This window comes from Uloborus diversus, unplaced genomic scaffold (assembly GCF_026930045.1).
Source record: "Uloborus diversus isolate 005 unplaced genomic scaffold, Udiv.v.3.1 scaffold_14, whole genome shotgun sequence".
Taxonomy (NCBI): Eukaryota; Metazoa; Arthropoda; class Arachnida; order Araneae; family Uloboridae; genus Uloborus; species Uloborus diversus.
The window spans coordinates 3,604,397-3,631,062 of record NW_026558098.1 but is presented as its reverse complement, the minus strand read 5'-3'; the positions used below and the strand labels follow the sequence as shown (position 1 = coordinate 3,631,062).

General features: G+C 34.2%; 1 protein-coding gene across 1 annotated transcript in view; it reads right to left on the bottom strand.

The window, feature by feature from the left end:
* Nucleotides 1-336: 336 nt before the first annotated feature.
* LOC129232939 (leucine-rich PPR motif-containing protein, mitochondrial-like) overlaps nt 337-26,666 on the bottom strand; it is a 61,092-nt gene continuing 34,762 nt past the window's right edge. Inside the window, exons 9-13 of the mRNA XM_054867040.1 lie at nt 18,118-18,230; nt 17,398-17,463; nt 10,489-10,588; nt 7,293-7,447; nt 337-432 (exon numbers count right to left, since the gene is read on the bottom strand). Coding sequence (XP_054723015.1) covers nt 400-432; nt 7,293-7,447; nt 10,489-10,588; nt 17,398-17,463; nt 18,118-18,230 — 467 coding nt within the window. The 3' untranslated portion in view covers nt 337-399. The remainder of the gene's footprint in view (nt 433-7,292; nt 7,448-10,488; nt 10,589-17,397; nt 17,464-18,117; nt 18,231-26,666) is intronic.

Genomic DNA, 26,666 nt, shown 5'->3' with positions numbered 1-26,666 from the left:
AGACATAGTAAGATAATAGCATAACCAAAAAAAACAAACATAATTCTGGTATTTTCGGACATAAAAATACCGGAAATTCGTCCGAAAATAACGGAAATTCGGTAAAGTACCAAAACACAATCATCCCGGGAAATATAGGATATATAGGACTACTTCTACCCCTGCTATAACTGAAAACTTCCCAAAATTTAAAAGTAGTTCACTTGGACAAACATACCTCATACACCACGAGAACAACAGAATGGAAAACATTTTATTTTACACTTGAAGAAAGTTCTATACATAGCTTTGGAAAGTATCTACTGTTTTTTTAGAAGCACCCGGGCTTTTTCAGGGCACTTTTCTCCCAGAAATGGGAGAACGCTTCCGTCAAATTACATAATGTTCATTTGAAACTCTTCAGATGGCTTGCGGTGAGACAGAACCCGAATCCTGCAATGGAAACAAATGGTGAAGTTAAAATACAACACACACGTAAACAGCCAATAAATACGAGAATAAAATACCATAATCATTGGGGTACTGGTGAGCCAGGGGGTGATATTTTATGGTGTCACTCCCCTACAAATGCAAAAAAAAAGAAGTTTTTAATATTGAATGTATTAGAAATGACGTTCCAATAGTGATCTATGAAGTGAACTGAAGAGGAACCTTGCTAAACGCAAACCAAAACTGTAAACTGAAACGCGAACTTTCAAATCCAAACCACAACTTTTTCATTTTTGTTCCACGTTCCCGTCCATATTGTAAAACAGTCCGTCTCTCTCGAACCACCGTAGTATGTAGATATGTGATGTAACATTAGCTAATAAATGTATTTAATTTCTTTATTAGTTAAATTATTGAGCACTGACTACTTAAAGCATGTAACAATGACAACACTACACAATTAAAAGGAAATATAAAATGATTATAGAGAGAAGGCCCAACGTGAACTACAGATGAACAAATGAAGGTAAGCTCTTTGCTTATCTATTATCATCTTTGTTTTATTCAAATTGATTTTATATAAATGGATAATTATTATTAGAATGGCCTACCGAGTTATAACAGAATGTAAACATAAAAATATGAAATTCATACACTTTTCAGAAACAACTACAGTAGAATACCTTTACAATGCTGACCTATATAACGCAATGCTCTATAAAGCACACAACTTTTTCAGAAGTAAACAGGTTTTGAAGTTTAAAAAATCCCTCTGTTTTGCTTTGCAAACAGAAAAATTGTTAGGCTAATTAAATTTTGAGACAGTTTTTCATCTTTCCATCTTAATTCAAAGCCTTTAAATGAAAATTAGCATTCATAGTAAGCAGAATACCAGAAGGCTTTTGAAGAAGATACAGCTGTTATGCAAACCATAAAGCTAGCATAAAGTGCAGGATATTTCACTTTCTTTTGATTGTGAAACATATTTATTTGTGAATGACTCAGTGTAATATCAGTACTTTAATACTTATTGCAGATAAACTCATTCTGAAGAGTTAATATATAGATATATTCTGAATATTAGTTTTGAAATTTGAATCAAATGGTGAAGTTATAAATACAACACACACGTAAACAGCCAATAAATATGAGAAGAAAATACCATAATCAGTGGTAAAAAGTCGCAAACACAGAAACAAACGCTTTACAAAGCCAGATACAGTTCAGAGCATTCAAAATAGTTTTCAAAAAAAGTGAATATCAGTTTTGTAAAAGTGAAAACCACCTATAGAAAAAAGTCACTAAAAATGACAACTAGCTCAAAAAGCATGAATAGAAAAATAGAATCATTTTTCTGGCAATGCTGCTAAAATTGAACAACAAGCTACTTTGCAACTGGATTACTTTACTCCCCTTGCTAAATAAAATTTCAAGACTGAAAAACAGTGGGACGCTAATGGAGTAAATGCTGCAAAGTATGTTACAAATTCTGTGAATAGTAATTATTTTTGTGATTAATTTGTTGTAATCTGGCTAAATTTGGCTTATGTTCCATTAATTTTCATCCAAAATCATTGTAGTAACTTAACCTGTAAAAAGTTCCTTCTAATGAATATACAGTAAAACTTAGTTAAGTCGTCACTCAAGGGACCAAAAATTTTTGACCACTTATGCAGAGTGAATACTTATGTGGAGTGGGAAATTAAAGAAGAATAAAAAAAGCCTTACAAATATTCATGAATCGCAGTAGAATTCTGTGAGAAAAACAATAGCTTACGTAATCAATGTCTATAAATTAGTGGAAATATTAAAAAGGGGGAAAAATACTAATGATAGTTACTTTGTTTCATTTTCTCTCACTTACATATTAATAAATAACAACAACTTTTTTTAATGTAGTTACGGTACATTAATACAATCCTTCAATGTTGACTCATGAAGTTGTTGCTTATGGAAAAGAATGATCTCTTCTAACAAATACAAATACAAAAGTGACGACCAGCAACAGGCTCTGGGCCCAGCTAGACTGGTCCTAGTCCATTTACAATCCCCAGTGAAGATCAATGGCCCTCTTAAAACTATCTACTCCCTTGCTCATGACCACCTCTTCCGGTAAGCTGTTCCAAGGTTCCACCACCCTGCTAAGATAATAATTTTTCCTAACATCCATGTTAGCCTGAGATTTAAATAGCTTAAAACAATGACCCCTTGTCCTGTTTTCAGTGCTAAACTTCAGCCCCGTAACATCTTTCGTTTTAATAAATTTAAACAACTGAATCATGTCTCCCCGGTCTCTTCTTTGCTCAAGACCGTACAGTTCTTATGCAAATGTTATGAATGTATGCAAATGCAATGACTATGTTCCATTAATTTTCATCCAAAATCATTGTAGTACCTTAACCTGAAAAGAGTGCCTTCTAATGAATATACAACCCCTTTACATTCGAATGAAGTATATGGTCCCTCTATTTCTGAAGGATAAGATTTGTGAATGAATAAAATGAAATGAAACTTCAGGAATCACAGATTTTTTTTGTAGTTATAAATAGCTGTGTGGCATTTGAATGGGGGAGAGATGTTTTCTGCTTTTTAATGAAACCCTCTTGTTCCGTTGTGCTAGAGAGCGTGTATTAGCTCTGTTATTGTGAAGCCTTTGCGCTGTGTTTTTGCATATTTTGATGTAAATATGTGTGTTACCGTTTAGTTTATGGTGTGAATAGATATTTGCTTAATTGCTATACAGTAGAAGACCGTTATAACGCACACCTTGGGACCAGAGCTTTTGCGTTATACAGGTTTTTGCTATTATATAGATCATTTCACACATTTTGAAACTAATATTCAGAATATATCTATATATTAGCACTTCAGAATGAGTTTTATCTTGCAATGAGTATTAAAGCACCCCATATTACAATTAGTTATTCACAAATAAATGTGTTTCACGATCAAAATCCTGCACTTCTGCTGGCTTCACGGTTTGCATAACAGCTGCATTTGCAAGAGCCCATCTGGTATTTTCTGTTTGCTATGAGTACTAATTTTCAATTTAAAAGCTTTGAATTAAGATGAAAAGAGGAAAAACTGATTCAAAATTTAATTTTTCTAACCATTTTTATGTTTGCAAAGCAAAACAGAGGGATTTTTTAAACTTCAAAACCTATTGTTTACTTCTGAAAAGTTGTGCGGTTTATAGAGAATTGCGTTATACAGGTCGACATTATAACGGTCTTCTACTGTATTTAATTTCGCAGTTGTTAACTACATTTCTTGTACATAGCTGTAAATAAATCTCCTGTGTTTTTCTCAAGAACTGTGTCGTCATTAAAGAATTTCTTGAAGTGGCCGGACTCTTAACAGTATTTTTGCCCTCACAAAAACATTATTTAAGGGATGGAAATACTTCTGTGTTGGTGAGTAAAAACATGGGGGTAACAAAATTTAACCAGCCTTGGGAAACCGACATTTGTTACTCGGACCCTGGTGGTATAGCGTGGGAAATAAGTATTTATCTTGAGTAGCAGTACTGCTCCTCAAATTTCTATATTGTGGAGCAGTTCTGTAAAATTGAAAAGCAGTTTTGAGACATTTGTTAAATTATATTTTCAACAAGAAAACCAACAAGTTTTTAGTACAGTAGAATACCTTTATAACGCCGACCTGTATAACGCAATTTATCTATAGACTGCACAACTTTTCAGAAGTAAACAATAGGTTTTGAAGTTCAAAAAATCCCTCTGTTTTGTCTTGCAAACATAAAAATGGTTAGGCAAATTAAATTTTGAATCAGTTTTTCATCTTTTCATCTTAATTCAAAGCTTTTAAAAGAAAATTAAGCATTCACCGTAAAATGAAAATACCAGATGGTTCTTGAAAATGCAGCTGTTATGCAAACCATGAAGGTAGCAGAAGTGCAGGATATTTCACTTTCTTGTAATAAAGAAAATATTTATTTGTGAATGACTCATTGTATAATTAGTGCTTTAATACTCATTGCAGATAAAACTCATTCTGAAGGGCTAATATATAGATATATTCTGAATATTAGTTTCAAAATTTGTGAAATGATCTATATAACGCAAAAACCTGTATAATGCAAAAACTCTGGTCCCAAGGTGTGCGTTATAACGGTCTTCTACTGTAACGTAAATGTATGTATTCAATATGTTAATAATTAGGAAATGAAAATTTCAAACAATCAAATTTGTACCATTAAAAAAATTGAAACAATTTGTACCCTATAATAACGAATCAATACCTTTATGCTGAAAATTAAAACAATCAGTTATCCAATGTTTTGAAGCACAAAAAAATGCAAAATACTGCAGACACGTGTTTCGGTAAGCTCACACTTCTTTGCATTGAAAAAGGTGTTCCTTGTAACACCGTAACACGTGTCTGCAGTATTTTGCATTTTTTTGTTGCTTCAAAATGTTATTTATATAACTGACTAGCTGTACCCGACACGCGTTGCTACGCCAACAAAAAAATACATCATTATACTGATTTTAATGACAATCGGTTGAACGGGGCAGAAGTTGCTACTCTGCAGTGCCACCTGGTGGCGAGTGGCTTCACTGAGCATATTATGCACCTTCTCCGTGGAAAAATACTTATATATATAGCAATTTTCATAATGATCGGTCCAGGTATCCAGTGAAGCCGTGACTCTACTCAAATTTTGTACTCACGCAGTTTGCAAGATCAATCCATCGCTAAAAATATCAAATAGAGAAAGTTTTAAATCCCCCCGTTGCATGAAAAGCCATAAAACAATAAAGAAAGAATTTATTTGTTCAGACTCAAGAAAAATGGCAACAACTAACTTCTTATCAATGAGATCTTTCACGCGAATTAATTTCTGCATTTTATTCGTATTTATCCAATGGATTATGACTTAAATTAGAATAAAAAAGGAACGATCGATCGGATTTTTTTCAAACTGGTCTATAAACATTCCCAGTACCAGAAATAATAGACGGTGAAAGTTTCAGCCCAATCTGCTGGGTAGTTTTTGAGTTCATGGATGACATACAGACAAACATTCATTTTTATATATATAGATTATTTTCATTTGTACCCTGTTTATTAATAAAAATAGTGTTACGGATCCGTGCGACTTCCAACTTTCTTGAAATGACGACACAGTTCTTGAGAAAACACAGGAGATTCATTTACACTATGTACAGGGAAGATCGTTAACAACTGCTAAATTCACCATAGCAATTAAGCAAATATCAATCAACAACGTAAACTCAACGGTTACACACGTATTTTCATCCAAATACGCAAACCAACACAGCGAAATGCCTCGCAATGAACAGAGCTAATACACTCTCAGTACAAATTCTCAATCGAGACTGACTTTTTATCGTGCGGGACGGCTATTTATAGACATAGAAAAGAGCTCTCAAATATTCCAGAAATTCGTACACGGTTCCACCTCAATCTTATTTCTTTCCATTCACAAACTTTATCATTCAGAAATGAGGGGCCGGTATACTTCAGCCGAATTTACCGGGGCTGTATATTCATTACAAGAAACTATTTACAGGTCACGTTGCTACAATAGTTTTAGATGAAAGATAATGGAATAAACGCCAAATTTAGCTAGATTACGACAAATTAATCGCAAAAATAATTACTATTTACAGAATTTGTAACATTAGTAATCTAAAACCATTAAAAAATACAGTTACTTTTTTGCATCGCAAAATTTTTGATGCAGTTTATGACATTGTATTGTGCTTCATATGTTTTGAATAGCAAACTCAGATGCAATACTGCTTATTTCCTATGCTGCGGTGGTCAGCGATTTTTACTTTCTTCTATATCTAATATATAGAAGAAAGTATTGGATTCGTGCAAATTTTCGAATTTCGAATTTTGACGGATTCGAACGTTTTGAGGTGTGCTGAGTCCAATTCGACCATTTTTGGAAAATATCTGTGTGTGTGTGTCACGTATGTGTGTGACCAGTTTTTTGTGGCCGCTCTACAGCAAAAACTACCGCATGAAATCGAATGAAATTTAGTACACATATGTGCCCCTATGTGAACTTGTGCCCATTAGTTTTTGGCGCGAATTCCTCCAAGGGGGGTGGAGCAATGGGACGTTTTTAGAGTTACGCGTGCTTGCTATTCCTCAGGAAGTAACTGCCGGAATCAAACAAAAATTGATCCATATGTTGCCATCAACAGGAACAGGTGCTGATTCAATTTTGGTGTCAATAACTCAAACGGGGGTTGAGCTATAGAACGTTTTTTGTCGTCAATTGTGACTGCTGTATCTCAAGAAATAATGAACGGAATGAAAGAAAAATTTATCGGCAAGTAGCCCTTAGTGGGTATAAGAGCTGATTTTATTTTGGTGTCAACAGCTAAAAAGGGGGTAGCGCAATCGCCCGTTCTTTTTTTCCATTGTGAGTGCCCTATCTCAAGAAGTAATGCTACGTTCTGGTTGAAATTTGGAATATATGTGAATCCATTTGTAAACAGGCTTTGGTTCAACTTTGGCGCCAATCGCGCCAAGAGGTGCTGATTTATTTTTATTATCATTATTTTTTTGCGAATAAAAATAGTTTTATTAATGCAACAATAAGAAAGATAAATCATAATAGATTGTCGTCTGCGTATTTCTCGTGATTTTAATTGCATGGAAATGATCGGAAATATTATCTCAATGATTTAAAAATTTTAACTGTTGCCATCTTATGTTTGTTAACAAACAAAATGTTTGTAATTAATTCAAGAAAGGCTTTTAAAATAACTTTCAATTTTCGCTCTTTGATTTGCTTTTGCAATAATTCAGACATTGGGATGGTCGTCTAGTTTAAAATATCTTTTTCTTTTTAGTGAACCCACCTCAGATGAGACAGTGAAGGGCACGGGTTTACCCTCCCTCTCCAGGGCATTCTTCAAGGTCATCAGGGTCGAGAAGTAGTACTTGTGCAAGGGAAGGCCCAGCCTCTCTCCTCGTGAAGCCAAGGATGCTGCTTCGTCATACTGTTCCTTCAGCACTGAAAAGGGGGAGAAGTATTTAGAAAATGAGTGAAAACGATGAGAAAGAAAAGAAAATATGACTTTGTCTCCGAGAAATTAAAGCTTTTGCAATCAAGTATCATCTAAACATTTAAATTTAGATGGCCTAATATACAGTAGAAGACCGTTATAACGCACACCTTGGGACCAGAGCTTTCGGGTTATACAGGTTTTTGCATTATACAGATCATTTCAAATTTTGAAACTAATATTCAGAATATCTTTACTAATAATAAAGCTGAAAGTCTCTCTGTCCGGAGGATGTCTGGATGTCTGTAGGATGTCTGTGACGCGCATAGCACCTAAACCGTTCGGCCAATTTTCATGAAATTTGGCACAAAGTTAGTATGTAGCATGGGGGTGTGCATCTCGAAGCGATGTTTCGAAAATTCGATGTGGTTCTTTTTCTATTCCAATTTTAAGAAAAAAAATATCATAAGATGGACGAGTAAATTACGAAATTATCATAACGTTCAACCGTAACATGGGCAGGAGCCAATTGGCGAGAAAATTCACCATACATTATTTGTAAATATACAGGCGAACCAAAAGACCTTTTGATTTTTCTATTACGGGCAAAGCCGTGCGGGTATCACTAGTATCTATATATTAGCACTTCAGAATGAGTATTAAACAGGGGTGATTGTGTTCCGGTATTTTACCGAATTTCCGGTATTTTCGGACGTATTTCCGGTATTTTTATGTACGAAAATACCAGAATTATGTTTTCTTTTGCTATGCTTTTATCTCCATACCTCCGCAATTTTTTAAAATTATATAACACTCGTCAAATATACCTGCAAGAGCCTTAAGAAGGACACCTATCCCTTAAGATGGACAAATAAATGTCAAGATAATTTGTATAACACCAGCTCAAAAGTAACTTTGTAACCCATTAAAAATTTAATCACATGTATACACAATATTTTGACTTGGAACTATTTAATACTATGGCAAAGGTGCATTTAAGTAATAGGGGCCAAAGATTACCCCCCCCCCCCGGTCTCGCTTTGAAACTTTCAGGTATTTTTTGATGAACTCACAATCACCCTTGTATTTAAGCACCAATATTACAATGAGTTATTCACAAATAAATATGTTTCACAATCAAAATCCTGCACTTCTGCTAGCTTCATGGTTTGCATAACAGCTGCATTTTCAAGAGCCATCTGGTATTTTCTGTTTTCTATGAGTACTAATTTTCAATTTAAAAGCTTTGAATTAAGATGGAAAGATGAAAAACTTTCAAAATTTAATTTGCCTAACAATTTTTTTTTTTTTTGCAAAGCAAAACACAGGGATTTTTTAAACTTCAAAACCTATTGTTTACTTTTGAAAAGTAGTGCGGTTTATAGAGAATTGCGTTATACAGGTTGACATTATAACGGTCTTCTACTGTATATAAGTTTAGATTGCCTAATACAGTAGACCCTCGTTTTACACGGTTTAAGTTTCGACATTTTTATTTTATTTTACGGGGCTGAGTTTCAGTTTTACGCGGATGCGGCAAAGCAAACGGATAAAATTTTTTCTTCTTTCAAAATGGAAAAGATTGCACATTACACGTAATTAACTGCATTTTGGCGTGCTACTAACCAAACTTTATGCGATTGGACAGACATATGGAGACATATTATGCGATTGGTTCCAGAGCTTGTTTTCAGAAGTAAAGTTATTAAACTCTCACAGATCAGAACTCACTGGAAGAACAGCTTTTAAAAGTGACAAAGGAGGACAAAGCCAATGATGATACCGACTTCGGTGACACACACTCAAAAACGTTCACATTGAAAAATTTGAGCCATTCCTAGACAGTAGAAATGATCTTTCCGATTTGTCATCAGTGAAGGAAGATTATATCATGGAAATGACGCAAGTGATCATGGACGCGTTAATGCTCTGCAAAGAATTACAGAGAAAAATTTTCAATGAATGCCAAAAGACTATCATTGCCAGCTCCTCTTTATAAACAGAACACAAAATTAATTTATGTTCTCCTTATGCAATGTTGTGCATAAAAGTCGATATAAGAACACATTAAACTTATTATACAATTAGTCATCACTAGAATGACATATTTTGTTATCTACCGAACCAAACCCCTATTTTAACACTGGTATTAGGTTTCAATTTTCGCGGCATTTCCGTGGAACGTAACCCCCGCGTAAAACGAGGGTCTACTGTATGCAAATGTGATGCCAGTAGTGGGCAGCACATTTGACTGGTCCTAGTCAATTTACAATCCCCAGTGAAGATCAATGGCCTTCTTAAAGCTATCCACCCCCTTGCTCATCACCACCCCTTCCGGTAAGTTGTTCCAAGGTTCCACTACCCTGCTATAATAATAATTTTTCCTAATATCCATGTTAGCCTGAGATTTAAACAGCTTAAAACAATGACCCCTTGTCCTGTTTTCAGTGCTAAACTTCAGCCCCGTAACATCTTTCATTTTAATAAATTTAAACAACTGAATCATGTCCCCTCGGTCTCTTCTTTGCTCAAGACTGTACATTTTCAGCCTTCTGAGCCTGGAATCGTAGCCTAAGTGGGAAAGTCCATTTATTAGCCTTGTATCCCGCCTTTGAACCCTTTCCAATACATTAATGTCTTTCTTAAGATAAGGAGACCAAAACTGAACAGCATACTCCAAATGGGGTCTTACCAAACTTCTATATAAGGGCAGAAGAACTTCTTTAGATGTATTTGAAATAGATCTATTGATAAACCCAAGCATCTTATTGGCTTTGTTGCTAGCAATGTTGCACTGTTGGCTAAACTTTAAATCCTGACTTTTTAAGACCCTAAGATCAGTAGCTTTGTCTGAAATAGATCTATTGATAAACCTGAGCATTCTATTGGCTCTGTTACTTGCAATGCTGCACTGTTGACTAAACTTGAAGTCCTGATTTATTAAGATACCCAGATCCATAACATTTTCTGCCTGACTTATGACTTTGACCTTATGACCAAGAGAGGCGCCTTAGCGAAAGGGTAGCAAAAAAGGATGGAAAAAAAGTACCCAGTATGTCCAGAAGTGTCCCGTAGGCTCTCTCTTTTGTCCTCTGTCTGACTGATGGCCGGTCCTCCAGGATTTCAATGTATTTCTTACCCATGGAGATCTGAAAATACGAAATAGAGGATGTACAAAAAAGCAGGGTTTGCAGGGATCAAAGTGACCAACTGACAAAATATAGGACATTTTTTTTGAAAAAAATATAGGACATATTCTTAAAAAATATAGGATTTATAGGACGCCAAAAAAATTATTAAATTTCGCATACACTTCATAAAAAAGTTACCTTTTAGTGCCACTGATAAAAAAGTATGTATACAAAAATTGTTGCCATATTGATTCTTAACTGTCCGAATATGAAAATTTAAATTTCTCACACATGAAAAATAAATAAAAACGATGATAATATTATGGGAAATAACAATTTATTTCAATAAAAAAAATCAAAATGGTTTAGCAACAAATTACATAGAACTGCGTGACTTTTTTAAAGCAGCTTTTAATTTTTTTTTATTAACAGCGTCTATTACGGCTTGCCCAGCTTCGATGTCAATCATGCATTTACATTTGAGTCCTAATGTTTAATTTCGTATTCCCCTTTTTTCCTTCTTATTTCTTCCAGAGTTTTTTTTTTCTTTCTGTTCCTTATATTTCAAGTGTGCTGCTTTGCACAACTGTGTAATATTTTAAAATTTACATCAACCTTTTCCAGTGTTTTACCAAGTTTTTTATCACTATGAGAGCAACAATTGTGTCTAAACTCATGTTTGGTTTGTCACTAGCCACAATTCTTTTATTAAGCCTCTCTCCTTTTGGCCATAAGAGAAATTCAGGACAGCCTTAACAAGTTTGGTCCATAGACTAATAATAAGAGTAGACCGAGCTATGGCAACCCTTTTGCTGCTCATAAACCAAACCATGTGACTGGTGGATATCCTAGCGACAGCGGGCGTTGATCGTAGCAGACGATCAACGCGAGCGAGAAATAAAATAAATAGATTCCGTAGCAAAATATTCTACATAATGCGAATTCCATCAAGGTGAGCAAAGCTAAACCAACGCTGTTTGATACAATGTTCCCACTACCTCTTGACGCGAATTTAAATAAGAAAAAAAAAATCTTTTTTCCCTGAGGATTTTTTTCCCCAGGTTTTTCCCAAGAAAAAAAAATTTTCCCCAAAGAATTCCCCTCTAAACCCATTTCCCCAAAATTTCCCCAGAGAGCACCAGATTTCCCCAAAATGGGGAAATTTCCCCCAATCTGGCAACACTGATTAGCACTCATCAGCCCGGCATAGGAAGTGACAGAGCTGAGGGTGGAAAACCTCTTAAGGGAGCCAAGAGAGCCAAACAAACTGGTAGCTAATATAGAACTAGCACAGACCAGACAGGGACCGAAGCAATGGTTCGGTTCAACTCGAAGATTGAAGGCAAGGCATGGTATATTCAGTAAATTACCGCCCATTAGCCAGGGCATGTATTTCTGCTTTAGCAAGGTTAAAGTAGCTCCTTCCAGCATCAGGGACAGGAAATCGCAATGAAAAAATAATCCCTTTCGTTTAAAAACTGAAATTTTATTTTCCTTCATTCTTGCATTTATTTTTATTAAAAAAATAAATCAGTTTAAAAGTGGACATTAGACTCTGATTTGCAATCTGAGTTTCTGGATGCTTGTGTTTTAGACATTTTTTATTTGGTTCAAAAAAAAAAAAAAAAAAAGAGCTGATATGTGTGCATCATATGACTTCCTTTTACTCCAACTTAATATCATTTCAACATTATTGGCAATTTTAATGTGATTCAATTGTTTACTCTCTAAATATCACCAACAATAACCAAATTAAAACCAAATTAAAAAAAAAAAAATCGCCAAATTTGTCGCCAAGTTGGTGACAAAACATGGCAACCAAAATATTTCCGATATATCGCGACAAATTATAACACCACTTGAGTTTTCATTGAAATTAGCGCTGATTTTCCCCCAAAAAGGGGCAAAAGACCCCCTTAGAAACATCCGAATGCAACCAAAAGGGAAGGCGCACAACTAGGCCCCACTATGAGTCTAAGTACCAAATTTCACCATTCTAGAACATACTGTTTTTGAGTTATGCGCAGGGTTGGGTTTTTTCCCGGGACAGTGGAAAAAACCACGGCAAAAATGGAAAAAACCGGGAAAAATGGAAAAAACGGCAAAAACCTAATTGCAAATAAAGTAGCATTATATTGTTAATCAAGAAATAGTGACAATATAATATAAATAATGCACTTTAATATTTTAGTTATGTCTCTCCATGTTACTTCTAATTTATAAGGTGAAAAATAAATTAAAAACAAATGTTGGATTGTAAAACTTAAGATTTTAAATGTTTGCTAAAACAATTTTTTCAGAATGAGTCAACTTTTATTTCTTTTATTTTATATTTGCATCTTGATTAAGTATACTTTATAAAGATATTTAGTATTCTGTAAAAAATGCTGTAATAAACAAGCTAATTACATTTTCATTGTAAGTTAATTATTTGTCTTAGGTGTTACTAACTGAAATTTTATGTTAATGTTAAAAATTTTAAAAGTAAAAATGCTCCATAACTTTAAAAGTAAGTTAAACCTTAATTTTTTTAAACTATAAAAATAATTGAATTAAAATTTTATCAAAATCTTTTCATGCTTTTACCTATATATAAAATGGAAAAAAACTGTCTGTAAGTTGTTAACACAAAATCTATTTTTGCCACTTTGGCAAAAACTGGCAAAAACCTATTTTTGCCGGGCGGTAAAGACCGTGGTTTTTTCCATAGTTTTTTCCGCTACCGGCAAAAACTTGCCAAACCTGGTTATGCGAGATACTTACGCACATACATAGGTATGTCACGAGAAAATTCGTTGTAATTAACTCGGGGGTCAAAATGGATATTTCGGGCGTCTGTAGGTTCCTAGGCATATATCCACGTGTGATCGGGTTATAACATGATTAGTGTTTTAAAGCACGAAATCTATGATCAATAAAATACTTGTACCTAAACAGTAGGGTACTTACATTAAGTACATTACTGCATTATAATAGCACTGAATAGTAGATATCGTTATTTTAATTATACTTTAGAATACCTTTATAACGCCGAACTATATAACCCAATTCTCTATAAACCGCACAACTTTTCAGAAGTAAACAATAGGTTTTTCAGTTTAAAAAAATCCCTCTGTTTTGCTTTGCAAACATAAAAATGGTCAGGAAAATTAAATTTTGAAACAGTTTTTCATCTTTCCATCTTAATTCAAAGCTTTTAAATTGAAAATTATTATTCACAGTAAGATGAAAATATCTGACGACTCTTGAAAATGCAGCTGTTATGCAAACCGTGAAGCTAGCAGAAGTGCAGGATAATTCACTTTCTTTTAATTGTAAAGCATATTTATTTGTGAATGATTAGTTCTATAATTAGTGTTTTAATACTCATTGCAGATAAAACTCATTCTGAAGCGCCAATATATAGATGTATTCTGAATATTAGTTTCAAAATTTGTGAAATGATCAATATAATGCAAAAACCTGTATAACGCAAAAGCTCTGGTCCCACAGTGTGTGTTATAACTGTCTTCTACTGTAATTTTTTAAATGATGAAGATGATGGTTTATGCAGTGTGAGAATAGCCCTCTTTCTGGCCTGGCTTCCATTTTCATGATGTTTGTATTTTGCTCAGACATTAATCTGAGCTTCACTGTTAAGATTAAAGTTCTCGTTTGGGAGCCATTCTGTTTTATCAACATTCATATGTAGAACGAAAAAAACACACAGAAAAAAGCGGTGTATAAACAAAAGCAAAGCATTGTTTAGGCAGGGGCGGATACAGACTACTATTTTAGGAGGGGTCACCCTGACAAAAGCCCCCCCCCCATGCATACCCCCCTCCCCCATGAACGAACTTATACTTTTGAGCACGGAAAACTTCTGAAATTGCTTAGATGTTTATAAAAAGCACCAGATCGGCCAATAATAAGACATTTTTGCTTTAATAGCTTCTTATTAGCCTCTATAAACGATACAAATTAATTTCACAAGCAATGAAAAGAAGCAGTATTTCAAATATTTGTTTTCAAAAATAATTAATGGATTGAAAGAGTACTGAAATAGTTTAAATGTGTTCTAAATAGTTAATATAATCTTATACATATAAAATCTGAGTATCTATCTATCTATCTATGTCCAAGCTTCTTCTCCCGAACGACAGTGAACTGACCATCGAACCAGGTATCGATGGATTCGTAATCCTCCCATCTTCATGTTTGGCTATTTAACATAATCCTCTGATAATAATTAGCGGAGATATCAATTAAAAATTATTAATTATGACTCTTAGATTTCAAAATAAAATCCATATTTTTCGAAGGCTTTCCTCCATTCAAATTATTATTCAGTGCTTCAACTCAACTTTCCGGATGAACGCTTTTATTAAAATTTACAGCGTGAAGAAAATCATTGAGATGAAAGATCTGTTGCCATTTCTTTTTCTCGAATATGAACAGGTAAAATTCTTGTTTTTGTTTTGAGGCTTTTCCTGTAATCAGGGGATTTAAATTGTTTACTTTTTTGGGGGTTTTCCGCAATCTGCTGCGAAACTACACTAACTTTTTTTTTTTTTTTGGTTCAAGCCTGAGTGTTGAACTCGCGTCACTTGACATAACTTTTATTTTCGAGGTGGACCGTGCAAAGCCGGGCGACGCAGCTAGTAACTAATAATAAAATAGTGTGATAGCTAATATAATATAGCTAAATAGTTAATAAAATAGTGTGTGTTTCAAATAGTTTAATTATGTTCAAAAAGTGTTTGAACATAATGGGGACGAGTACTATTGTGGACGGTTTGGGGGGGGGGGAGGGGTCATGACCCCCATGACCCTCCCCTTGTATCCGCCACTGTGTTTAGGCTAATACAGTGTGTAAACTTCTGCTTTCAGTGATGCTAAATTAATGAAAGTCCATTCACCAAACCAATATTTAGTGTCAACGAAGCCCCATTCTAATGCTCCGCCACTCCTTTCCACAAGATTTCATGCCGCAAGTGAGCAATTTGCGTCAGCAATAAAAAAATTCATTACTCATGAAAAACTCACGTTATAGCTAGGGATGTTCCGGATATCCGTATCCGTAGATATCCGGGGGAAAATAAAGATCTGTATCCGTATCCGTTACTTTTTCGACGGATCTTAAACGGATCTTTTCTATTCTAAATTTTTTTAAATATTTGAAGAAAAGACTCTTAAATTCCGTTTAAATTAGGTTTCATTCCCTATTTAAATTATAAGGTATCATTTCAGGCCCTCTGAGACATGTTTTTTTTTTTTTTTTAATTTTTAGTTTAATATTAGTTTTTTTTATTGATATAGGGTTTATGTTTTTCTTCGTTTTGGTTTTTCCCGGCATCCTTCAAAAAAAGTGAGACAAAAGCCTCTACTTACTGTTTGTAAAGGTGTTCCCGGCTCTGTTATTCCAACGGTCGGAGTAATCTGGGTGGAATGGGTCAGCGCTGCATTTATGCTGAAATAAAATGCAAAAAAGTATTGCTAGCCTATCCAGTAGCAGCTTTACATTCTTGCTCCTGTATCCTACATCCACCGAGAAATCTAGAAATAATTTTTCACATTCTATTTAAGCATTAATGCTGCGCTGACCCATTCCTTCCAACTCTCCCTCAATTTTAACGGAGATTCTTTAAAGAGCAATCATAGTCTTTATTATATTTTCGCCGTAGATGACATTTTTTGAAGAAACAGTGTTATTGTAGCGACGGGAATACCTTCCGTAATAAATTTTACGTTTGGATAGTTGAATTGGGCAAAAACATTTTGAGATCCGTATCCGTATCCGCGGATCTTGACACCAATGATCCGTATCCGTATCCGTGGATCTACCTTTTTAACGATCCGGCACATCACTCGGATCGCGTTGTAGCGGGATCCGACTGTACTTCCTTTTTTGTAAAAGGAAGGGAAAAAATCAATTAGTAACAATCAAAAGAGCAAAGTGGAACATGTTTATGGTAGCATAAATTATTTGCCCTTGTGTCCCTGCAACCAAAATATGAGGTCTTAAATGTCTGTTGAAACTTTTTAATTTATCAAAAGGTTTGGTCAGTAATGGAAGGCATCTTGAACACACTTTGTAGATGGATGCATTGCCACATGCAGATGATGGAATTGAGTAGTACCTCCAATTTTTCAACTTATGCTCGATAATGGGAGGGGGGGGGCAAGCAATTCATGAATTTTGTTTTTAAATGTCGCAATACAGTAGAAGACCGTTATAACACTTCTACACTACCACGTTCTGGTTAACCTTGGGACCAGAGCTTTTGCGTTATACAGGATTTTCCGTTATACAGATCATTTCACAAATTTTGAAACCAATATTCAGAATATATCTATATATTAGCACTTCAGAATGAGTTGTATCTGCAATGTGTATTAAAGCACCAATATTACAATTAGTTGTTCACAAATAAATGTGTTTCACAATCAAAAGAAAGTGAATTATCCTGCGCTACTGCTAGCATAACAGCTGCATTTTCAAGAGCCATCTGGTATTTTCTATTTACTGTAAGTACTATTTTTTCCTTAAAAGCTTTGAATTAAGATGGAAAGATGAGAAACTATTTCAAAATTTGATTTGCATTACAATTTTAATGCTTGCAAAGCAAAACAGAGGGATTTTTTAAACTTCAAAACCTATTGTTTACTTCTGAAAAGTTGTGCGTTTTATAGAAATTGCGTTATATAGGTCGGCATTATAACGGTCCTCTACTGTATGTTCCAAATTGCTACCTATTTAATTTTTATTTTGATACTAATTATGTGGCTTTCTAGTGAGAAGTCTGCAAAAGAAACTACAAATTTGAAGTTAGAAAAGAGAGTCTTACATTTTCTGTTTTTCTGATTGCCCTGAGGACGGAGGGATCGACCTTATCAAAAGAAACACCATGACGCTGAAAAAGAGAAACAAAAACTGGAATTAGATTCAAAATGCACAACACCAAGGAGTCAAAAAAGTTACATTGATGCTTACGATTAAGCACGTTAGGAATTCTTTGTTGCATGCAACACATAATTATTTATTTACACTATGTACAGGAGAGATCGTCAACAACTGCTAAATGAATCATCAGCAATTAAGCAAATATCACTCAACACCGTAAACTCAACGGTTACACACGTATTTACATCGAAATACGAAAAACAACAACGCGAAATGCCTCGCAATAAACAGAGCTAATACACTCTCAGTACAAATTCTCAATCAAAACTCCCTTTTTATCATGCGTAACGGCTTTTTATACACACCGAAAGAGAACTCTCAAATATTCCACAAGATTCCCGAAAAATCGTAGACCGTTCTTTTATTTCTTTTCCATTCATAAATTTTATTCCAAAATGAGGGGACGTATACTTCAGCCGAATGTATAGGGGCTGTCTATTCATTACAGGAAACTATTTACAGGTTACGTTACTACAGTAATTTTAGACGGAAGATAATTTAGTAAACGCCTATTTTAGCTAAATTACGACAAATTAATCACAAAAATAATTACTATTCACAGAATTTGTAACAATATGCAAAATTAAAAAAGGAAAAAACACACCTTCAGAATAGTTTCTGCTTTCTCAAAATTTTCATTCACAAAATAATGGGCCCACAGGACAGCCACAGGAACATCAAAGCTCAACTCCATGTATCTCTCTGCCAGTTCGAGACCTGCGAAGGAAGTTTGAAACAAATAACTTTCTATGCATCATGACTAGACTCTGAACTCTATGCAAATGCAGATGTGCATATACAGTCGAGCCCCCATATATATAGAACTTCCACATATCGAAATTTTCTATATACCGAAATCCCAGCAAAATTGTTTCTATATATCGAAAAAATCTCTATATATCGAAAAAAATTTCGACACATTCGTACATTTTTTTTTAAACTTTAGACTAATTGTCTCGTGAAAAATGAAGGTTAGGGGAGAAAAATATGTTCACTAAAGGTTGCTAATAAGCTCATACGGAATCTGGGGTTGAGGGCTGTGTAGATAGGCCGTTTTTCCGTTTTGGAGTTCTTAACTTCCCTCAAGTTTATTTCAAATCTTAGTTGTAACCAGTAATACTGTAAAATCAGTTTCAAGTTATCCCTTTTGTCTGTTGATTATCATTCCTAGTCTTCTTAGCTGCAGTAAAAATCATTCAAGTAGATTGATTTTTTTACCTTTCTCTCGATTACATTGTCAAAACGAAAATCCCCTCATGTTGCAGATCAAGTTGAGTTGCCGAAGAATGAAGATGTATGAAGGCGCAAAAATGTAATTTGTGTTGTTTTAATTATTAACTTTCATTTAATCCGATGTTCGTATAAATTAGAAATTGGGTTTCATGCACAAAAATTAGCTTCAATTTTAATGTTTTAGGAGATTTTTATGATAAAATAAAATCGTTTCTATACATCGAAATTTCTATATATTGAATTTTTTTTCGGCAATTTGCTACTTCGATATATAGAGGTGAGACTGTAAATGCAAAAAAAAAAAAAAACAGCAAATTTTTAAAACTTGCCACTCAACCCGGGGGGGGGGGGGGGGTGCTTTTGAGTTCCCGGTATGAGTATGCAGTGTTACAAACAAGCGAACACTCATATGTTTAAGAAAACCAATATCCTGATAATTTCATGACGGGGAAAAAAAATTAATTAATTAAACAAGGGGAATAAAGAAGCATCCATGAAAACTTTAAAATCAGCATGGTGACTACAAAAAAAAAAAAAAAAAAACATAGCTTGTTATGAAGAAGGAAAAAAAATAAATACAAGCAACAACAAAATTAAAAATTTTAAAACCCCCAACTGAGTCGCAACTGTAGAATCAAGAGAGAAAATTGAAAATAATTTTAAAAGCCTTATATTATGTCAAGTATTTTATTTGATATTAAATTGAAACTGGCAACAGATAAAAATTTTAAATCATTGCTTTTCATTTCCTTGATGGCAACAAGGAAATGAAAAAAAAATTGATGGCAACAATCAATTCGGCTATCAATTGCGTGAATAAAGGCTTAGCCGTTATTAAAACCTGCTTTAAAAAAATGTTATAATTCGAATTCTATGAAACAAGGAAGTTCCAAACATATGCTATCAGACAAGGAAAAAAAAATCTCTTTATTTTGGTATTAAATTTAAAAACTTTTAAACTATGTTTTCACTGAAAAAATCACAAAAAACCTTTTAGAGGTTTTTAATTAATATCTTCGTTAATCACTGTCATCCAAAGATGCAACCTAGCTAAGAATACTTTCGCTCAACTCTGATTTCAAACAAATTTTTTTTTTCCAAAATCGGTTCATCCGTTTAGTGCTAAAGTGTCACAGACAGACACAGAGATACACAGACATGTCAAACTTATAAACCCCTTCCTTTGTGTGTCGGCGTTAAAAAAAGGAATTCGCTCAACAATTCATTACTTGGACCTAAAAATAGGGGGGGGGGGTGTTAAGCAGAACAATTAGTACTGATGACTAATCTCATGCTCTCTAAATTAAATTAGCATGAAATTCAAAATGCATATCAAACAAAAAAATTAGAGACGTACCGAGTAGCACTTTGGCCGAGTACCGAGTACTCAGCCTTTCTCTACTCGGCCGAGTTACCGAGTACCAATTATGTTTTAAGAAGAACCACCGACACACATGTGATGAATTTTGAACTTATTGGAATAGTAGTATAGACCTCCTTGTCCATATAATAGTTTTTAAAACTAAATTCCTGCTGAAATTCAATTACGCATTATATAAACAATTTTGTTAGTGTCAAAAATTTTATAAAAAAATTATTTTTAAAATTAAAAATAAATAAATAAAAGGTATGATTAATCAAGTTCTGGGGAATTAAAAATTGTTAGCATAAGAGGGGTGTCCGTTAGGAGGGGCAGATACGTGTTTCTGCCCCCCCCCCCCCCCCGTTACAAGGAACATCTTTTTCAGTGCAGCATAACATGTGAGCTAAAGAACGTAAAGACATTCCACAAAAAAATCCGACTTTTGTCGGATGCCTTTAAATCTACGAGCTCCCATTTTGTGCATTGAAAAAGGAATTCCTTGTAACGCCAAAACATGTGTCTGCAGTGTCCCTGCACTGTGCTTTTAACGTTGTTTCATTTTCTTTTATTTTTTCAACAAAGGTATTTTTATATTTTTTATAACTAATTTTTGTTTGTAGCAAAAATCCATTTTTAATATAAAAATTCCATATTTTCTATACTTACCTTTTTTGCATAATTTTTAACAAATAAGTTTTATTAACTTTGGGGACATTAAAATAAAGATTTATTCCATTGAAGCATTACAAACTTCATTATTCTCAAAATTTAAATTTGACTTATAAATTTTAATTGTAAATGATTGCAGAAAATATAATGCTTGCTCTTTTTTTATATATAAATTTTAGTACTGCTTTGGACAATATTCAATTTTTTGCAACTACTCGGTATTGGCCGAGTACCGAGTACTCGGCAAATTGGCCGAGTAGGCCGAGTACCGAGTAGTTACCGAGTACTCGGTACGTCTCTAAAAAAAATTCAATAATTTTTGCTGTTATGACAGACATTTTAATTTTTATTTAAACAAAAACAAAAAACAGTTGAAGCAAAATAAAATTTAAAAAAAAATCTATTTGCTTTTCTTTTTTAATTTAATTTTTTTTTAAATTTATGGTAGGAAATATGTTTTAGCATTGATTTTTTGAAAATTAAAAGAACAATGAAATTCCACGTACTTTCCGTATTTTTTGTGGCTTTTTCAATGCCCTGTTTTTTCAGGTTTCCCTGTGGTGGGGCAACCCTGATAAAATAGAGTCATATCACTTTTTTTTTAAACTTAAACATTTTAGCTGCCAATCTCGTGCCAGAGCATAATGCTAAACAAGTATTTAGAAATTTGTTTTATATAATAAGTCAGGTCTTAATAAGTCAGGATTTTAAGTTTAGCCAACAGTGCAGCATTGCTAGCAACAAAGCCAATAAGATGCTTGGGTTTATCAATAGATCTATTTCAAACAAATCTAAAGAAGTTCTTCTGCCCTTATATAGAAGTTTGGTAAGACCCCATTTGGAGTATGCTGTTCAGTTTTGGTCTCCTTATCTTAAGAAAGATATTAATGTATTGGAAAGGGTTCAAAGGCGGGCTACAAGGCTAATAAGTGGACTTTCCCACTTAGACTACGATTCCAGGCTCAGAAGGCTAAAAACGTACAGTCTTGGGCAAAGAAGAGACCGAGGGGACATGATTCAGTTGTTTAAATTTATTAAAACGAAAGATGTTACGGGGCTGAAGTTTAGCACTGAAAACAGGATGAAGGGTCATTGTTTCAAGCTACTTAAATCTCAGGCTAACATGGATATTAGGAAAAATTATTATTTTAGCAGGGTAGTGGAACCTTGGAACAGCTTACCGGAAGAGGCGGTCATGAGCAAGGGAGTAGACAGTTTTAAGAGGGCCATTGATCTTCACTGGGGATTGCAAATTGACTAGGACCAGCCTAGCTGGGCCCAGAGCCTGTTGCTGGTCGTCACTTTTGTATTTGTATTTGTATATAAATTGTACCCTTTGCCAACCATCTATGCAAAGGAAGTGAACGGGCGAAGGAACTTAAGAAACATATTAATTTTGTTCTTCTCAAAGGACATGTTTAATGGCTATGAGTGATTAAGGTTTTTGAGTCATAAAACTATAATGCCATTCTTCAGAATAGCTATTTGAATTTTTCTTTTTAGATATTTTTAAAGTGATGAAATTATGCATAAATCAAATTTTCTATTTTAAAATTCAATTAATGGTTGATTTTTATCATCTGCAAAGCTGATGATGAAATCCCAACTAAAAATCCATTGGCAAATTATCTACCGTATATACTCACGTACAAGTTGATCTCACGTATAAGTCGACCCCCCCCCCCTTCAGAGAAAAAAATCGAAAAAAATTTGAAACCCGAGCATAAGTCGACCTTTAACTTCCGAAAAAAAATTGCAAAATATTTTCAAATAAATTCAGACATAAAAAACACATTTATTTACAAAAGAAAAAACAGCAAAATATAAAAATCTATCAAGAGCCTTCAAACTCAGATTCCGAGTCAGATGCGCAGTCAAGTTCGCGGAAGTCCTTCTCCGTCATCCCTTGCATTCGACGAACCTCACCGGTCGACCGGTAAGTAACCTCTTACTAACTGCAGCGTTCTATGATCAACCGGTCACCGCATCGGTTACCATTCTAAGCAGTTGATTGGTTGATTGAAGCACGTGATCATTAGCTGTCACGTGATTAACTAACCGGTCGTGCTCGTCGAATGTGAGCATCGTATCATCATAAACATCGTCCGCGGCAGCGTCGGAATCTAACTCCGTGTCGCTGTTGACAACGATTTCCCTTAATTGTTGATTTTATTCTTAATGAATATAAAATAATTTTTCTTGTTTTGTGAGCATTTTTTAGGCTTGTTTTATTATTATTTTTTATTAAATCCGTTTAATTTGTCACACGATCAAATTTGCGACTCATACCTGTAACCGCACGTCGCCGTTTCGAGTTGTGTTTTGATCGGGAAAAAATTTCTGAAATTTCTACTTGCGCATAAGTTGATCCCCCCATGTCGAGCCTTATTTTTTAGACAAAATTTCTCGACTTATACGCGAGTATATACGGTAATCTCTTCTCAATTTTATATTAAAGTAATGAAGAAACGTCTTTAGAATATACAAATATATATATATATATATATATATATATATATATATATATATATATATATATATATATATATATATAAATATATATATATATATATATATATATATATGCGTTCTGGACCTTGAGAGTAATCTCAATATGTAATATGAACCTAGAAATCTGGGGTAAAAGAACCCTGAGCATCAATGACTTACCATATTTTCCTGTATATACTCCACAGATTATCTGTCAAGAAAGTGCAAAATTATCGAGATGCGGATTATACGCTGCCGCAGATTATCTTTGCATTTTATTTTTCTCAACACCAACCCACTGAACCTCAATATTCCCAGCAGGATTCGCTATTAGAGATCGTGACCCCTGCCTGTATGTTGGTTATTTTGCATAGCTTGAATGTTCTTCTTAGTGCTCGTAAACCCTGCCTACATAATGGTTATTTTACATACTTGAATGTTCTTCTTAGCGATTGTTAATCCTGCCTGTATAATGGTTATTTTACATACTTGAATGTTCTTCTTAGCGATCGTTAACCCTGCCTGTATAATGGTTATTCACATACTTGAATGTTCTTCTTAGCGATCGCTAACCCTGCCTGTCTAATGGTTATTTACATACTTGAATGTTCTTCTTAGCGCTCGTAAAACCTGCCTGTATAATGGTTACTTTACATACTTGAATGTTCTTCTTAGCGATCGTTAACCCTGCCTGTCTAATGGTTATTTACATACTTGAATGTTCTTCTTAGCGCTCGTAAAACCTGCCTGTATAATGGTTACTTTACATACTTGAATGTTCTTCTTAGCGATCGTTAACCCTGCCTGTATAATGGTTATTTTACATACTCGAATGTTCTTCTTAGCGATCGCTAACCCTGCCTGTATAATGGTTATTTTACATACTCGAATGTTCTTCTTAGCGATCGTTAACCCTGCCTGTATAATGGTTATTTACATACTTGAATGTTCTTCTTAGCGATCGCTAACCCTGCCTGTATAATGGTTATTTTATATACTCGAATGTTCTTCTCAGCGATCGTTAACCCTGCCTGTATAATGGTTATTTTATATACTCGAATGTTCTTCTTAGCGATCGCTAACCCTGCCTGTATAATGGTTATTTTATATACTCGAATGTTCTTCTCAGCGATCGTTAACCCTGCCTGTATAAGGGTTATTTTATATACTCGAATGTTCTTCTTAGCAATCGCTAACCCTGCCTGTATAATGGTTATTTACATACTTGAATGTTCTTCTTAGCGATCGCTAACCCTGCCTGTATAATGGTTATTTTATATACTCGAATGTTCTTCTCAGCGATCGTTGACCCTGCCTGTATAATGGTTATTTTATATACTTGAATGTTCTTCTTAGCGATCGCTAACCCTGCCTGTATAATGGTTATTTTATATACTCGAATGTTCTTCTCAGCGATCGTTAACCCTGCCTGTATAAGGGTTATTTTATATACTCGAATGTTCTTCTTAGCAATCGCTAACCCTGCCTGTATAATGGTTATTTTACATACTCGGATGTTCTTCTTAGCGATCGTTAACCCTGCCTGTATAATGGTTATTTTACATACTTGAATGTTCTTAGCGATCGTTAACCCTGCCTATATGTTGGTTATTTTACATAGCTTAAATGTTCTTATGCGATTCAGGCTACGTAAAATCAAAATACAGTAAAAAAAGTAGTCTTCTGCACAAGATAAGACTGTTAGCTCCTTTCTTGACTCTTTGTCTTCAAGTAATTAGCGTACTATAATGACAATTTTGAGAAGAAATCTTTATTTTTTAGATTACTTTGTTTTTTAATATTGAATACAGTAGAAGACCGTTATAACGCCGACCTATATAACGCAATTCTCTATAAACCGCACAACTTTTCAGAAGTAAACAATAGGTTTTGAAGTTTAAGAAATCCCTCTGTTTTGCCTTGCAAACATAAAAATGGTTAGGCAAATTAAATCTTGAAAGTTTTTCATCTTTCCATCTTATTTCAAAGCTTTTAAAGTGAAAATGAGTACTCATAGTAAACAGAAAATACCAGATGGCTCTTGAAAATGCAGCTGTTATGCAAACCATGAAGCTAGCAGAAGTGCAGGATTTTGATTGTGAAACATATTTATTTGTGAATAACTCATTGTAATATTGGGGCTTTAATACTCATTGCAGATAAAACTCATTCTGAAGTGCTAATATACAGATATATTCTGAATGTTAGTTTCAAAATGTGTGAAATGATCTATATAACGCAAAAACCTGTATAACACAAAAGCTCTAGTCCCGAGGTGTGCGTTATAATGGTCTTCTACTGTATACCTCAAAAGTTAAAACTTCTTCACGTTTTTAGTTCAGTTGCTAAAATTGTATGTTGCATCAAAACTTCATTTTTTTGCATCGTATTATCCGCAGATTATATCCCACCACGGATTATACGAAGGTTTTCTTTTTCTTCAAGCCCATTTTAGGACCTGCGGATTATACGCCGCCACGGATAATATACAGGAAAATACGGTAAACAGATCAAACTAGGTTAGACCAAAAGCGTACAGGGGAGGGGAATTTTTATGAATAAGGCTGGTCCAGACATTTGTTTAACGTGCATTAGTAGTCTAGATCTTAAAATTAGTAAGCAGTGTAGATTTTAAAATTAGTACAGTAATCTCCCGATCATTGGTAGTCGGATTATCTGCGGGTCTTTTAACGATTTTTTTTTCATCGGTGGTGACTTATGATTATGTTATTGTTTGTTTTTAGCTTTTCCACATATTTTTTACAATCAATCTTATTGATTTTAGCGATAACTTTTCTGTATGTGTGAGTTTTATTCCTATTTTTTAGCTATTGTATACACCAGTATTGTTTTTTACCTATAATTCGGATTATCCGCGGTTATCGTGAAAAAAAGGAAAGAAAAAAGAAGTTTACTCTTTAAGTATTTACTGTTGTGGCACTTAAAATAGAGTTAATAGTTTTCCAGTAAGCAGTTTTGATTTTTCCCCTTTTCTTTTCTTTTTTTCGGGGCTGGAGGGGGCCCGGCGACAGAACTGACTAGGGGCCCACCTTGGCTCTCTGAGGCCCTGTAGATCTTAAGCAGTAAGTACTGTAGAGGGGAAATTGTAGTAATGTAAAATAAGGTTTCAACTAGTCAAGTAGTAGCTGACCTTGGAAGGATTGATGTAAGAAAGAAGGGGGAAGGAAGAAACAGGAAGGTATAAAAAATGGTTTTGTACCAGTTAACTTAAAATCTATGCATTTATCTACATTTAGTTAATGGTCGACATTTTTTTTTTTAAATTTAAACTGTGAACGGTCACAGATATTAAACCTCGAAAATAAACAGGGTTTAAAAATATCATATTTTCGAAAATATAAAAAATATCCGATATTTTGACATATATCCAATATTTT